This window comes from Hydra viridissima, unplaced genomic scaffold (genome assembly GCF_058129835.1).
Source record: "Hydra viridissima isolate aposymbiotic clone 2 unplaced genomic scaffold, HvirCarnegie_v1 scaffold_8, whole genome shotgun sequence".
Taxonomy (NCBI): Eukaryota; Metazoa; Cnidaria; class Hydrozoa; order Anthoathecata; family Hydridae; genus Hydra; species Hydra viridissima.
Genome location: NW_028324307.1, coordinates 8,369,948 through 8,383,958, shown reverse-complemented (window position 1 = coordinate 8,383,958; position 14,011 = coordinate 8,369,948). Strand labels below are relative to the sequence as shown.

The following is a 14,011-nucleotide window of genomic DNA, read 5'->3' as shown; positions in this document are numbered from 1 at the left end:
TGTGTGTGTGTGTGTGTGTGTGTGTGTGTGTGTGTGTATATGAATATTATGTCATTTTGTTCTTTTAGGTCGCCCTCCAATCGATGGTAGAGGCAAGCATAAAAATTGGCCACACAAAATAACCGAAAGTGACAGTGAAGCTATCCAAAAACATATATCTTCTTTCAGAGGAAGGTCATCTCATTATGCTATTGGAAAAACTAAAAAAATTTACTTATCTGAAGATCTAAATGTCTCTAAAATGTTTGAACTATTCAAACATGCTTACCCAACTGTTAAATTAGGATACGAAACATACAGAGTAGTTTTTAACAATAAATTTAATATTGGGTTTGGCTTTCCACAAAAAGACACTTGTTTAGCTTGTGATGAGTTCATTGTAAATATAAAACACACTGACCAAGAGCTTTTAAATGCAGTTGGTCAAGATATTATCAAACTTAATAAAAAAAGAAAAAAGATCTTGAAACAGGGCATGATTTTCACACAAAAAAAGCTGCTGTATTTTATAACAGAAAGTCAAATGCAAAAAAACGAGCAAAAAACTCAGACATGTTTGAAGCTATTGCTTTTGATTTTCAGAAGAATTTACCCTTGCCTAATAAATCAACTAACAATGTGTATTACCCAAGACAGCTTAAATTTTTTCATTTAATATACACATCCTATCCAGTGATGAAGTATTTCTTTATACATACGATGAAACAACAGGAAAAAAGGGAGCTGATGATGTTTGCTCTATGCTTTATCATTTTATCATTAATCATCTTTCTGACACAGTCCTTAAATTACATTTTTTTTGCGATGGATGTGCAGGACAAAACAAAAATTACACTGTGTTTCGTTTTTTGCATTGGATGGTTCACTTTCAAAAACGTTTTAAATGTATTAAAGTGTCATTTCCTATACGAGGTCATTCCTATATGGAATGCGATCATGACATGGCAAATGTAAATATAAAGGCTAATGTTGAAATTCCTGAGGATTGGCGTCAGGTTCTTAAGAATTGCAGAAAAAAACCTTCACCTTTTAATGTTGTAAATTTTTTCAATGTAAATTTTTTCAGATTTTCTGATTACTTGAAACAATATTATAAGTGTGCATGTCTGATAAAAACTCGACCAGTCAGAGAACTTGTCATTCAAGATATACACCCTGCACTGCGTCTCTTTCCTAACAACTGGAATGGCAATATTGAAAATACTGCTTTGGTAAAACGTAGACAAAATAATCAAACAGAAACTGCACTCAATCAGTTTAATATGTATTCCTCAGTTCTACCAATAAGTACTGCCAAGTATAACGACTTACAAGTTCTGAAGCGTCTATGTAAACCTGATAATCACAGTTTTTTTGATAATCTTGTTACTTCAAACACAGAAACAAAAACAAAAGATTCGGCATCAGAAGATTCAGATACTGATTAGAAAAATATATTTTAATTATGGTTATGTTTCTCATTAATTTCATGCTGGTCTCATTAATTTCACGTATAGTAATGTTTCTGATAAATTTGTGTTAAAATTTATGTTTTAATTAGTTTGACTTTGTTAGATAAAAAAATCTATCGCTCCACAATAGATGTTAACAAAATGTAATAACTTCCCATAGACGTTTCAGTGGGATAACAAAAAAAAATTAGCTAAAGAAACAGCAGGGTCAACTGTCTTTTGAGGTCCCTTACATCATGAAGAGCCCATTTTTAAGATATTGTTTTGTTTTTAAACAAAAAAGAAGGGCTAAAAATAGTAATTACGCCACTTAAAAATTCCAAGGAAAAAGTCAGTGATGTCCATTTATTGATAATGAACTTTAGTTTCCGAAAAAAACATTGAAAAAATATTTATATTTTATTTTTTAAGAAATAATCTGATATAAATATAGTTAATCTATATATATATACATAAAACTAAAAAGCAGTGTATAAATTAAATTTTAAAGAACGTTTTGAACTTTTAAAATTGATTATCTCAAAATAAGAAAAATGTGACAACGCTGGTTTTTCCACTGAGGTCTTCATATATATATATATATATATATATATATATATATATATATATATATATATATATATATATATATATATATATATTCAATTGAAAAAAATCATTTATATATGTATTTTATTCATATTCTCTCTTTTTACCTCTCTTATTTCATATATGATACAATTAAGCATATATTTATGTGTATTATAAGTATGATTTGTGTTAAATAGCAACTTTTTCTTCGATATCTTTGAAAATTGATATATCTTCTTTTTGTAATTTTTCCTTTTTTTTTGTTTTTAAAAAATACTTCAAAGTAGATGTGACCAAAGTATTAAATAAAAGAATATTTACTTGAGTTTGCAAGTTTAAGTTTTATTCGGTTTCATAAAAATAAATCTGATTTATTCTGGTGTGACAAGGATATTAATTAAAAAAGCTTTAAACTGAACACTGCTTTAAAATTAAGTCTTATTAAAACTTGGTTTTGTTGGTGTGAATGGGGTATTAAATAATGTGTTTTAGTGACTGCTCAAGAGATTCAAAGTTGTAAAAAAATAGTGATAAAATAGTAAACTTTCTTATCACATAAGATTGATTGAATACAATATATTTAAGTGTGTTATACAATGTTTTATCAAAGTATTTACAAGTTGTAATCACTTTCTATTCTGCTTTAAAGTTTTTCTTTAACCAAATGATCATGAAATTTCTGTGATATTCGACAATCTGAAATATTAACTGCCGTTCAGCTTCATCAAGTGTTAACACATTATTGAAGTCTATTGCTAACTTAACAGCATGCTCAGCACAGTCTTTGGTGACTCAAGCTATTTTTAGCTTGGCAGTGAGATAGGCAAAAAAACCCATGCAGTTGGATTAAAAGTATGAAAAATTGGATCAATGTTAAGCGCAGTGAACAGATTCATTGATCTTTGAGTGATAAAATCTGACAGAGTCTTTTCCTTAAAGTGTGCAACTAATTTTGAATGAACTCTTCTGAGATCAGTTTTCATTGGTGGTATTTTTAGAACAGTAATCATAGTCTCTTTCTCACTATTTGGGACAAAGTCAGAAAATAATGCAAGTCCAATTAAATCTTTGCTCAAATACCACAAATGTCCTCTTATTTTCTTAATTGCAATGTCTGCTATCTGTTTGTCAATAGCACCATAAGACTCAAGAGTCTGGAGTAGACATAGATCATTGTATGGAGCATAAAAACTGTTTGGAGTCTAAGCCAGACTTTCACATAAATGTTAATAATGAAAAGACAGATATGACGAAGACCCTATAGTACAGATGCTGTAAGTTTGAATTGTCTATGGAACAAATAGATTTAAAGACAGTATATTCCTTTTACCATCAACCTGGCACAATGATAGGCACCTGGAGGGCTGAATTGAATTACATCATCATTTTCACCCAGTGTGATTAATGTGATTCAGATGAGCTCCAGGTAATCTTTTTGTGATTCCTAAGGAGTTCTAACATATTTTTCTTCATCTGGTTTAGCATTCAGCAACTGTAAGTTCAGATTTGATTTGATTTGATTGTCAGGAGCCTCAATTGTACTGTATTGGGTAGTGTCAATAAGCTTCCAATGTTCTTTGAACTGACTAAATATTCCAATCTGTGGACCTGAAGACTGGAAAAACTACAGCCAAAACAATTTCAAGGATATGATGCCTGCAGGCTAAAAACAGTAAATATTTGTAATATGCCTTCTAAATGATAGTAATTGCACCGGCATGAACACCAGTGTTGGAAGTAGTTGTGTCAAAACAAAGATCTACCAGCCAATCTGGATTATCTTTCCATTTTTTAAACATTTCAACAACCAAGTTTCCCATATGCTCATCAGTACTCAAAGCTAGTTTAAGAATTTTTAATAGTTTTTCAACATTTAAACCTGATATAATAATTGGCATCCTATCAGCCAGGTTTCCATATGGTCTGGTAGGATTTTACTTTCAAAATGGGCAATCAGGGGTGTATTCAGCACAAAAGTTTCTTAAATGTTTTGGGATATGGATTTTCTAATTGTTTTACGAGTTCTATATATTGAGCTTGCAGATAGTGTCTTTAATGTCAATGCCAACAGCTTTAAGGACTGGCACAACAATGTGCATAGCCTGTACTCATGTAGTTTTTGTACGATCAAGACTACCAATAAATAATGAGTTATCAATAACACTATGTGGCTTTGGTGCTAACTTTTGGTTTTGTTTAGCTAGAGTTTGAATATGGTTGTTTTCTAATATAATGGTCTTTCTAGCCTTTTGCTGGTGATACTTGCTAATTAGCAGCTCCTCATCACCAGTTTCTTCATATTCTGAATCTAAAATATGTTCAACCAACCCGATCTTAGTACCTTTTTTTTGCACTACTCTTCTTGGAAATGTCAATACACTTGTTTTTGTTAATATTCTTTAAATTCTAAATCTTCCGCACCCATTACCATTTTCCTTTTCTCTCTTTGGTCTTGTAGAAAATTAATATATTGTTGAATTTTTGTTACAACCTGCATGAGCCACATCAAACAGTTTGTTAAACTTGTTCACCAAATCAGTTTCCAATTTTAACTGTCTTTCAGTTCTGCGAGATTTTTTTTTTTGTTTTTTCCAATTTTAACATATGAGTTATACAATACTTTTAGTTTAGCAATAGCATTGGCAATAAACCAAATTTATAAAACCTCATCAATAGTATTGGAGCAGCTTTGTGAAAGATCCATTTTGTTTGTCTTTAAGTCATTAAAGAGGCGTTGTAGGACAAAACCAACTGTGGGCAAACAGGTTGAACAACTTAGTTTATCTTGAACTGGTAATTGATGAACAATTAACCACACATTAGTGTCACCTCTTGTTTTGATAACTTTCTTCTTTGACATTTTGACTTTGATTCAGTTATTGCTAAATACTATTATTTCACTAAAAATATTACATACATGTTCATATAAAAATATAAACAATCAGTCATAACTAAGAAAATTCATTGAAACTTAGATGAATTGTTTTGTTTGCCCAACAAATACCTAGATCCAATTAAAACCAACACAGTTATAAACAAAAGTAAAATGAACACTATTCAGTATGTTATTCTATCAAATTTAGTAGTTGACAAAAGCAGAAAAGTAAAGTTAATTGAGCTGTCACTAAATATTGGAATAAGGTCATGAAATTTTCAGGAGTTACTTTTTTCATCAAAATACATTATTTAAACACCTAGCAAATTAAATTTTCAGAAAATTTTTTTTTTGTCTGGTCTTTTTTGGTCTAATATATATATATATATATATATATATATATATATATATATATATATATATATATATATATATATATATATATATATATATATATATATATATATATATATGTATATGTATATGTATATGTATATTTATATATATATATACATTTACACATACACACATATATATACACATATATATGTATATATATATATATATATATATATATATATACACATGTATATATATGTATGTTTGTGTACATACACATATATACGAATCTGTGTGTTTATACATGTATATTTGTAGAGTAGAAATTTTGCTTTGCTTGCATATTTGTATTTATCAATAATTTTTCTAATTTTTCATTAACTTCATTTTTTCATATCACACTTTGTTTTGTTCTTACTAAACTCTTTGTTCTTTTTTTTGTCACAATTCCAATGACAGTAAGAAGAGGTCATGCAAATCAAATTTTTGTATTCTTTTACTCCCTGATTGTGAATCTTGTAATGCCAGTAGTATTTGTCAAAACTCATGAAAAATTTTAATTAATTTTGACATAAAAACTATTAAGATTGCAAGGTTTGTAATCAGGGAGCTATTCTTGCAACAAATATGCAACAACTTAATGAATCCTTTGACCTAATCTTGCCTATGAACGTAGCTTTTTTAAAATTGATTAAAATAACTGGTTTTACTGATCCCCAGAGCAGCAGTTCTTGATTTTTCCATTAAAGTCATAAAATTTATCTTTACATTAAAATTTTTTTTATTTTACAGAGTTGAGCAAACTTTACATAAATTAACTGCAAATAATATGAACCGATATTTAAAAGAAAGAGATCATTTTGTTGTAACTGTTTTGCATGCAAAAGTTGCTCAAAAATCATATGGCAATGAGAAAAGGTAATAAAATAGTGTAATAAACTTACTATTAATAGTTTTGCATTAATAAGTTTTCTACCTTGGAAATATTATCTCTGTGTAATAGTTGCCTTTTTAAATAAATATAGATTAAGGTTGCAAATAAATGTTTTATTTTAATTTAAACAAAGTTTTTATTAAATTTGTTGTTGTTGATGATGATGATAATTCTTCTTTCTCTTTGAAACCCATCTTTTTTTTCTTTTGAAATCCAAGGGATTTGCCAAGTGGCAACCTTTAAAAAGTTTTCAACCTTTAATCTACCTTTTTTTTTCCTGATTTTTTATCTATCTGCATTTTTTAAAAGGTTTTTTTGCCCACCACCATGTGTCTACTTAAGTGGAAAAGGTTGGCAAAAGCGTAAAGAGGAGAAAGGTGAAGGGAGTCAACTGTATCCATTCATATTTACAAATATTGGATCTCCAGATCAACCTGGTTTTCAGCAGTTTGATGTCAATGAAAAGGTTTGAATTTGTGAAAAGGTTTAAGATAATTTTTTAACAATTTTTAAAATTGTAATTTAAAGTTAAAAATTTAGTTTGATATCTATAGAAATATCAGGTTTTGATATCTGTAGAAGTAATAGGTTTCATCTTGGCAATTATTTTCCATTATAAACAAAATTTCTTAAACAAATTACACTGTTTAATTTAAGTTGTAGTTTTTCACTTAAACTCTTCAAACTATTTTATTTATTAAAAGAATTTTATTTGCTTGGAATTTTATTAATTGGTTTTATGATATACTTTAAGATCTAACATGCCTTATTAAATCTTAATTACTATGTCAACACTCTTTTTATAAATGATTTTTTAAGATATGCATATTGAGTGTCTATTTTATTTTAAAGGGGAAAATTGCATTCTGTTCTGCAAAATCTTTGTACATTTCTGATGTTGATAAACGCAAAAATTTCATGATACACTCTCAGCTTATATTCCAAGATGGAAAAAACCTGGGCATTTTTGATTCAAAACGAATTAAGGTACTTTATGGTATTTTATATTTATCAATATATTAACAAAATAATGGTATTTTATTTTTTGAACTAATTAATTGGTTCTCTGCTTTTTACCAAAGAAGGTATTCTTCATTCTTCTTTCTTTTTTTTTTTTATTATCTTTATTTGGCTACTATCTTCCCTTTCTTACATATTTTTTTATATGTATTTTTATTTTATTTTTATTTTAAAACATTTTCTTTGAACTTTCTTCTTTTAAAGTATAACTTTCTTTGTTAATTTTTTAATTTAATCTTACAATAAAAGTTGTTTAAAAGTTTTTAACAAAACCATGTTTTTACTGAAGATTTTTAAACTTTATTTTTACTAAGTTTCCTTTAATTTTAGGTCATATCAAAACCTTCAAAAAAGAAACAGTCATCCAAAAATACAGAATGTAAGTGTAAAAATTTAAATAACACCATTTCTCACTAACTTTTAAATCAATTTAGATACTTAAAAGTACTTAGTTTTTTTTTTAAATGTAAGTGTTTTTACAAATCTTAAGTTTAAAATTTAATTTAACACAAAATGTCGCAAACAAAATGATGTTTAGTATTGTAGAAAGAGTTTACTTAAACATGATAATATCGCAATAATTGAGGTTTGTCATTCATAAACATCCACAAGTGATCTTATAAGAAAGGTTTATATAAATAATTAAGGCTTGTTATTCATAAACATCCACAAGTGATCTTATAAGAAAGGTTTATATAAATGATATAAGTAAGGTTTCTGATGAATGAATTATCAGATTTTATTTGTAGTATGCATTTCTTCAAATTCAAATGTGGCTTTATTTAATCGTTTACGTTCACAAACTGTAAGCACTCGCTACCTTCATGTAGAAGATGACAACTTTATAGCCAGCAGTTTGCAGTGGGGTTATTTGTCAATTCATTTGTGTAAGTTCTATTATTAGGACTTTAAAATTTTTTGTTCTTTATATTAACTTTGTTTTTTTAAGTTTTATATACAAAAATTTGTATAATTGTTTTCAAGAAGCTCATGAGAGATTGTCTAATTACAATAAACTTGAAAAAATGTCTAGTTACAAATCTGACCAATTGCACAAAGTTAGGTATCAAATGTTATACTGGCATAGTTATCTTGGAGTTTTTTATTATGTAAACATGCTTCTGTGTTAAAACAAATAGATCAATAAAAAATGATATCTTGCAGAAGTTTGTCCTGACTGAGTTTGGAAAGCAAACAGATATTTTTTAAACAAAACATTGTAAGACTAGTTGAAACAAGCTTGTGCTTTAACATGCACATTTATTACAAAATTGTGTACAAAGAGCATAAATAGATGTAAGTCTACCCAAAGGTGAATCTTTTTCTCTTTCTAGTAATGAAATTAAAATGATATCAACCATTATTAAAGCTCTCATCCCAATAAAAGTAGCTGTTGAGGCCCTTTTTTGTCAGGATGCAGATTTGTTTACTGCCAATGTTGCTGTAACTTTTGTGTTAAAAAAACTTAAAAATGCTAACCACACAGGCTGTCCATTTGGCATTTTTTTTCTTGGTTTTTTTTTGTTATGTCATTTTTTTTGTTATTTACTTCAACATAAGTAAATAACGAAAAAATGAAGTAATTTATCTGATTCACCTGAGTCTCTGTCTGAATTTATATTTTCTCCTCTTGAACCTTTTTGTATTTCAGATGAACTCAATGCTGTAATAAATAAAATGCTGTAAAAAGAGATGAGCTCAAAAAAAAGCTGTAAAAAAAGGAAATTTGTTGAGGATACCAATTTCATGTGATACGCTGTCAGCAAAAATTTAAAAAGAAATACAATTGCTTGAAAATGGAGAAACATGAGGTGGAATTTTTAAAAAGAGCATGCGATTTTTAATGACTATTAAACCTACCAGTGTAGAGTCTGATCCTGCATTTTCTGCAGCTGGATTTTTTGCAATTAAAACTTAAAAATAATCAGGACTATTATTACATGTATATACTATATCTATAAAAACAATTAACTCTTTAATATTTGATAAATAGTTTTTATAAAGCTAATTTGAATGTGCCATTTTATAACTTTTAAAAAAATCAACATTATATGTTAATATCTTTCAAGAACCAGTATTTATAAATCCCAGGATTAATAATCCTGGCTATCAGTTTAAAACTTTTTTTTTACAATATTTTCCTTTATGTTTTTTTACTTAATAAAACTGAACTAATAAAAAAGTAATGAATTTGTTAATGACATTTCTTAGTCACAAAGAAATATTTCTCTCTTCATGCAAAAAAAAAAGTTGGATCAAATGTTGTTTTTTTTTTATTTTAAAAGAAAATACTGTTACTTTGAAAAAAAAAGAGTAATCCGTCTTAATGCACCTATATTTTTTTGAAAGTACTGTATATTATTAATTCTATTATATAAAGTTTATTAAATTAAAAGTTGCACTCTAGGTGATGATAATGAACCAGATGGAGAAGAAATTAATGTTATTGAAGGCATTGTACATTATGGGCAAACAATTAAATTAGTTTGTGTAAAAACAAATCTTGCTACCCCAATGATGGTATTTCACATTTGATTTGTTTGCTTTTTTTTAAGTTTATCACAATTTTTTGTTGTTTAAAATGTTTATTTCAATCAAAAATATTCGAATTATATAACTATTTAAGGTGCAAGTTATTAGGTCCTCATTGATAGTTTTTATTTATTGCAGATTATACGCAAAGTTGACAAACAAACTGTGTTAATTGACGCTGATGATCCTGTTTCCCAGTTACACAAAGTTGCATTTTATGTAAAGGGTACCAACCACATGTACTTGAGCATAAATCAAGAAAAAGTCATTATGTTTCAGGTTTTTTCTTTAGCTTTTTTATGAAATTGTTTTGTTACACAAGACAAGTTCTATAAATAAAATCCACTTTAAATTTTTGTAGTTTCTTGTATTGCCTTTTTTTCTTTTTCTTTTCTTTTTTTAAGTAAAAAAAAAAACAAAAAACTTGTTTATATTGCTGCCCCAGTTCAACAGTTGTAACCTCTAAAAGTTAGACATTTTTAGAAAAGGGAATTTGAAGTTAAAAAATTTAAAGATTATGCAAAAAATATGGAAAATAAGTTACTTTGATTGAATACAGTTGTTGTACTGAAAAGATCATGCCCTCATTGTTTAGAATTAAAAAAAAAAAAATCTTAAAATGAATATTTTTGAGATGTTATACTGTTGAACTGGGGCAATCAAATAGTTGTTGTTTAAACATTTTAATATAATTTTTAATTTTTGAAAAAAGAAAAAAAAAAAAAAATTACAATATTTCATTATAATTTATTTATAAAAGAAGCATCATTATTCATCTTGTTATCTAGTTTTTAATATTATGTTTATAATTGTCAGGCGTCACCTTGTTCTAAAGACTCAAGAAGAGAGTTAATATCAGATGCTGCTTCATGGACTATTATCAGTGCAGGTAAACAGTTCTATGATCATTGAGCTAAATTTGATTTTTGTTTTCTTATTTTTTAAAGTTGTATGTTCACAATCTTTAGTAAAAAGAAATGAAAGAAGTCTGCAATTGTTAATATTTTGACCTTAGATACTCTTCAGGAAGAAAACAAAAGATTTTTGTAAAAGATTTTAAAATCCTATAACAAAGTTTATTTTCAAAAGTTTAATTTACTTTTAAAATTTAACCCCCTATTTAATTTTAAAAATATCATCTAAGTGTAAATATATGTACCTTTAAGTATCTTTAAGCTTAATTAAGTTCTCATTCTCTTTCCGAAGTTCAATAGAAACTGTGTTTGTTTTTAAACTCATGCATGCATATTAGAGTAGTAATTGGACTTAGTACTCCAGACATTATTCTAGACTAGTGGATTATCAGCAATTTGGTAGGCTTTTTAACTTCAATTTTAAATGAGTACTATATACAAGCCAAAAATCAAAATTATAACAAGTTTCTTAATTTTACACGAAAACCTTTCATAAACTGCTACTTTTTTTTTTTTTGTGGATAAAATGGAATAAAAAAAAGGGAGGGAGGGGGTCGTTGAAATGCTAAAATTTTGAAAGTAACTACAAATTAGATTTATAAACATAGAAATTTAGAGTTTAAAAAGAAAATCTTTTTTAGATAAAAGTACTTACAAGTTTTGTGAAGGTGCTGGTCCTGTTCATAGCAAAATTGCTCCAGTTCCATTTGTCTCCTATTTGCATGTACGCTTCATTTTCTTGATATTCTTTTGAAAGATATTCTTATCTCATAAAGACAGAATAAATTTATAATAGATTATAAAATTCATAAAGTTATTTATAGTTAACTGGGGGTGGTGATGTTGCTAAAGTGGAAGTACACGGTGATAAATTTACGACACGCTTAAAAGTGTGGTTCGCTGACGTTGAAGCTGAAACTATGTACAGGTGCTTGTTGATTACCTTTTCTTTTTATGCTCAACAGTTTATTATTTTTCTTAAAGAATAAAATATTTATGTTAATTTTGTAAAATATTTACCACAAAATCTACTAAAAACTCTCCGACCTTTTTTTAATAAATGTAGCATTAAATGTTATTACAACATGGCTTCAACATGACTATTAATGCATATTTTTGCTTTAACATGACTGTTAATGCATATTTTTGCTTCAACATGACTGTTAATGCATATTTTTGCTTCAACATGACTATTAATGCATATTTTTGCTTCAACATGACTATTAATGCATATTGGTTCAATTCAAATAAGACCGCATATAGCGAAACAACAAGTTACATGCGTATAACATAACATTAAGTTACATTTTTTTATTTTCTTATTTGCTTCTTTAATTCTTACAAATTTCATTAGGAAAACATGGCTGCTTTTCTTACACAACAATATAAACAGTTTTAGTTAGTCGTTAAAATGTTGTACCTGTTGCCATAATTCTTAAATAAATTTTCGGAAATAATCAAACTGGATAGATCTTTCCCGAAATTAATCACGCAATACTTGCAGTGTGAAAACTTATTAACAAATAATATAAGCAAATACAAAAACATCTTGCTTTCTTAAGATAATTAGTTATGAACAATTGTAACCAAACTTATAACTGCATACTTATAAATGTGTACTTATAACTGCATAAAAGATAAAGATGTCTAGAATTAAACACAGGTGTTAGTGGAATTTTATTGCTCCGCGGAAGTTCGAATCATACGACCAATATGAAAGACTAAATTTGCCCTGTTTTCATTAAAAGATGTTTTCATTAAAAGATGTTTTCATTAAAAGATGTTTTCATTAAAAGATGTTTTCATTAAAGATGTAAAAAGACGTAAAGCTGGATCCAAGAAAATATTTTAATATTTAAGAAAAGGGGCTTCTTTCATTTTTCGAAATGCGTAAAGTGCGCCGATTTTACTTTAAGTATTAAGAAATAAAGATTAGTTTTTAAGAAATAAAGATTAGAAAATTTTAAAGAAAAGAAATGAAATTCTTGGTGTATTTTTATTTAAGACACCACAAAAAAATTGCAAGCTACTAACATTTGAAAAAAAATGTAGAAAGCTGTTAGAAGATAATATAATAAAATGATAAATGAGGTTTTAAGAATCTAACTTATTTCATATTTACTTTGGAAAACATTGAAACTTAAATATATTCACATAAAAAATGAAATTTGAGAATATTAGACATTCTCCTACAAAAAGATAAATCCGAAGGAAAAATGCTTAAAGAGTTGTTATCTCCTTCGTTCTGTACACCTGCATCCAAGCCTGGTCCTTGGCCAAAAACGAAACCAATCGATCAGTTTTTTATGTTTTTTAGCATGACCTAGTTTTTCACTGACATATATCTCCTGATTTATTTAAAACTCCAAAATCTGCTGTATCAAGAGATCTAATTACTTGGTCTAATTTCATGTACCTTAAGTTTGGTAAAATTTAGCACAACTTAACCAAGATGTCCAAATATCTGAAAGAGACATTTAGTTCATACTTGAAAATATTCCTCCTGCAGTTTAGTAATATTACTAATGTGATTCCTCTATATTTGTTTATGTTGTCCATACTTGCCTCGTTTTCATGCCACAATTACAATTGCGCAAGTGAATTTGAGACTGGTCTTATTGTGCGTCAAATTGAGTTAACATTAATTGCGTGTTTCAAATTCTTCTACATTATCTTCCTTTTTTTATACTAATGTAATATTGTTATTGTGAACCGACCAGTATAACAATTCATACAATTTCCTTATAGAAGTTTCCAAACCCTATTGTGTCTGGTTCCTGATGTTTCTTTATTTAAAGGCAGATGGAAGTATATGCAATCAGAACTTAGTGTCCCCATATCATTAGTAAGAGATGATGGCGTAATCTACCCAACGAATTGCATATTCACATTTACTCCTGAGCTATACTTTACTGACGAAGCTGGCATGCATGAAAGGATAGCTCGCTATGCTGCACCCTGCAAGTTACCTTGACTTTTGTAGATTTCCGCGCATCATGTCTAACAAAACACCATACGATTCTTTATGGTTGTGAGTTTCGCGATGGACGTAAATAGTTTCCTTACCTCACGCATTTGAAAGAAGTCGTAAGCAATGTGATCATTTAGATTTATTAACTTTTTAAAGCAAAGCAATTAAAATATTGTTAAGCGATTCGTTGAATTATGAACTTTCTAAGTTTTAGCGCTCATTACGTCATATTTACGTTAAAGCGCAGTAAAAAATGATTTTGTGATCTGTATTTATTATGTAAATGTATGTGTGTGTAAATATGTATATATGAATTCATGTATCAATTCACTGTTGTGCATTATTCTCTTTCACATTTCGTTTTCTTTTCATTTTTGTTTCTTTTTAATTTCTCATTGTTTTTTT

At 27.8% G+C, this 14,011-nt stretch overlaps 1 protein-coding gene and 1 pseudogene across 2 annotated transcripts in view; both read left to right on the top strand.

Annotated features, from left to right (window-relative positions):
* Nucleotides 1–1,427, top strand: part of LOC149884874 (uncharacterized) — a 2,256-nt pseudogene extending 829 nt beyond the window's left edge.
* The window catches only part of LOC149884873 (recombining binding protein suppressor of hairless-like), a 27,943-nt gene extending 14,006 nt beyond the window's left edge, over nucleotides 1–13,937 (top strand). For both annotated transcript variants that reach the window (XM_090095641.1, XM_090095640.1), the window contains exons 4-14: nucleotides 6,028–6,153; nucleotides 6,479–6,635; nucleotides 7,022–7,156; nucleotides 7,520–7,568; nucleotides 7,939–8,076; nucleotides 9,597–9,709; nucleotides 9,860–10,000; nucleotides 10,538–10,610; nucleotides 11,277–11,359; nucleotides 11,460–11,563; nucleotides 13,384–13,937. In XM_090095641.1, coding sequence (XP_089951767.1) covers nucleotides 6,028–6,153; nucleotides 6,479–6,635; nucleotides 7,022–7,156; nucleotides 7,520–7,568; nucleotides 7,939–8,076; nucleotides 9,597–9,709; nucleotides 9,860–10,000; nucleotides 10,538–10,610; nucleotides 11,277–11,359; nucleotides 11,460–11,563; nucleotides 13,384–13,609 — 1,345 coding nt within the window. In that variant the 3' untranslated portion in view covers nucleotides 13,610–13,937. The remainder of the gene's footprint in view (nucleotides 1–6,027; nucleotides 6,154–6,478; nucleotides 6,636–7,021; nucleotides 7,157–7,519; nucleotides 7,569–7,938; nucleotides 8,077–9,596; nucleotides 9,710–9,859; nucleotides 10,001–10,537; nucleotides 10,611–11,276; nucleotides 11,360–11,459; nucleotides 11,564–13,383) is intronic.
* The last annotated feature ends 74 nt before the right edge of the window (nucleotides 13,938–14,011 follow it).